Source organism: Asparagus officinalis, chromosome 2, assembly GCF_001876935.1.
Source record: "Asparagus officinalis chromosome 2, Aspof.V1, whole genome shotgun sequence".
Classification (NCBI taxonomy): domain Eukaryota; kingdom Viridiplantae; phylum Streptophyta; class Magnoliopsida; order Asparagales; family Asparagaceae; genus Asparagus; species Asparagus officinalis.
In genome coordinates this window covers 2609971-2612099 of record NC_033795.1, presented here as the reverse complement: position 1 = coordinate 2612099, position 2129 = coordinate 2609971, and the positions used below count along the sequence as shown (strand labels likewise).

At 38.4% G+C, this 2129-nt stretch overlaps 1 protein-coding gene across 1 annotated transcript in view; it reads left to right on the top strand.

Annotated features, from left to right (window-relative positions):
* The window catches only part of LOC109829620 (ADP-ribosylation factor GTPase-activating protein AGD7-like), a gene marked incomplete at its 5' end in the record, with an annotated part of 19356 nt that overhangs the window by 2125 nt on the left and 15102 nt on the right, over positions 1 to 2129 (top strand). The window contains one exon of the mRNA XM_020396678.1: positions 1 to 67. This exon is cut by the window's left edge and continues 38 nt beyond it. Within this exon, the coding sequence (XP_020252267.1) occupies positions 1 to 67 (67 nt within the window). The remainder of the gene's footprint in view (positions 68 to 2129) is intronic.

Below are 2129 nucleotides of genomic sequence, written 5' to 3'. Positions count from 1 at the left end.
TGCAGCTTCTACTGCACAGTCTGCTGCTAGCGCAGTTCATGCTGGCACTAAGGAGCTGACTTCCAAGGTATTTCCCCCTTACTCTGTACCCCATGTCTAAATTTTGATATCAGTAGGATTTCCTCTATTTCCTGAAACTTACTGTAGCTGAATTATTGCCTACTTTCCATGATACAAAATCTGGGAGATCCGCCATAAATGAAACCTGAAACCTTCTGCAGCTAGAGGCACCTGTCGACTAACTCTTCTCGTGTCTTTTACTTTCCCCATGTTCCTCTTCTTATGCCGAGAGGTTCTGTGGACGTTATGACGAGAGGTTCTGTGGACGATTTTTGAATTTACATACCCATTGATTTTGCATGAATTCTAAAAGCCTGGAATTCTGTGCCATCACGTATGTTCGCTCCATATGACTCCCCAGAATAAAATTTATGCAGGATATCAACTTACAATCTGTCTTCTTTATTTAACTCAGCAATATCTTGACTCCTTCAACATATGTTTCTCAAGTCCACAGCAGAGTCCGAATTATCATATACTCTGATTCAGTTAGCCCCTTCCTTAGTAGCTCTAGTTGATGTGATGTTTTGCCATCAGAGATGGCTCTTGGAGTTTGTGTAAATCTGTTATGTCTTATTATGGAAAGGCAGGTTGTTATTTCTTCAAATGTCAACGAATGGGGAATGTTTTTGCTGAGTTAGTGCACATTTTGAAGTGCAGGTGAAAGAGAGGGGATATGATAATACAGTAAATGAAACAGTAAGGGTGGTCACCACAAAAACAAGTGAAATTGGACAAAGGACTTGGGGATTCATGAAAGGTGTTGTGGCATTGGGCTCAAATAAAGTTGAGGAGTTCACCAACGAAGGGGATGACTGGTAGTGCAGGGGGGATCAGAGCGATGGTTACTACCAAGAGTTTGAGCATGAAAACAAGAGCAAGAGCAACATAAAGCATTCATCAAACCAAGAACACAGTTTCAAAGCTTCAGGTTCTTGGGATGATTGTGATAAGGAAATCTACTCCGATATTGATGCCAAATTAAAAACTAATTAACAATATCCTAGTAATATGATATACACAAGTGATATATGCAAGGATATATAATAAACAATATAACACAATAGGCGATATAAACTTTGAGACAATAGGCGATATGAAAATATACACAAGCATAAGTGCGCCAATGCCAAACACAAACAAGCAATATGATCACGGAGTTCGGTCAACCCTCGACCTACGTCTCTGCTTCTCACCTCTAGGAGATTATCCACTAATCACAAAATCACTACACAATCTCGGTTTTCAAAGCTCACCGAAAACTTTTACAATCACACATTGTCAATCCCACAAGACACTTCTCTAAGTGTTGGACTACCCGTGTCACCTTTCTCAAGTGCTTGAAATTATTACCCCTCCCTAGGCTTTTACAACCAAGCCACTCCTCTTGCCGGTCTTTCCCAATCACTCTTCTAAGTGTCCTTGTGTATTACAATGTGTTTCACAAGACTAAGTGCAAACAAATGATTTGTTCTCTAACAAAGATGAGAACGAAGATTAAGCTCACTCAATGATACAACTCCACAACCCAAATATACGATATGTGAAATACTAAAGCTTAAGTGGTTGTGTGCATAATCAATGAATAAAATGAAATTTAAACTCAATTAAATCTAGCACATATAAATGATAATCAAAATGAAGATAAGCTAGATAACGAGTTTAGAAAAACTTCTCTAAACAAAGAGGGATGAAGATTTGAGGTAAAAACTCCTCAAGGATGAAAATGAAATCATCCTCTTTGTGAAACTTTCTTCACATAAACAAGCACACAAAAACTTGGAAATAAACTGGTGTAAACACTCTTGAAAACCTTATAAAAACTTGTTAAAAACAAAAATGAGTTGAGGGGTATTTATAACCTCTCAAATGAACCAAACATAAAACTAACCGTTACAGTCAAATCGGTCGTCTGATGAGATGAGTGAATCGGTCGACTGATAAGATGACTGTTAGCTACAGTCATAAAACAATCGGTCGACTGATTCAAATAATCGGTCGACTGATAAAGATCGGTCGACTAAGTAGAAACAAAATTAAAAACGCAGAGCAGTTTATCGGCCGGCTGG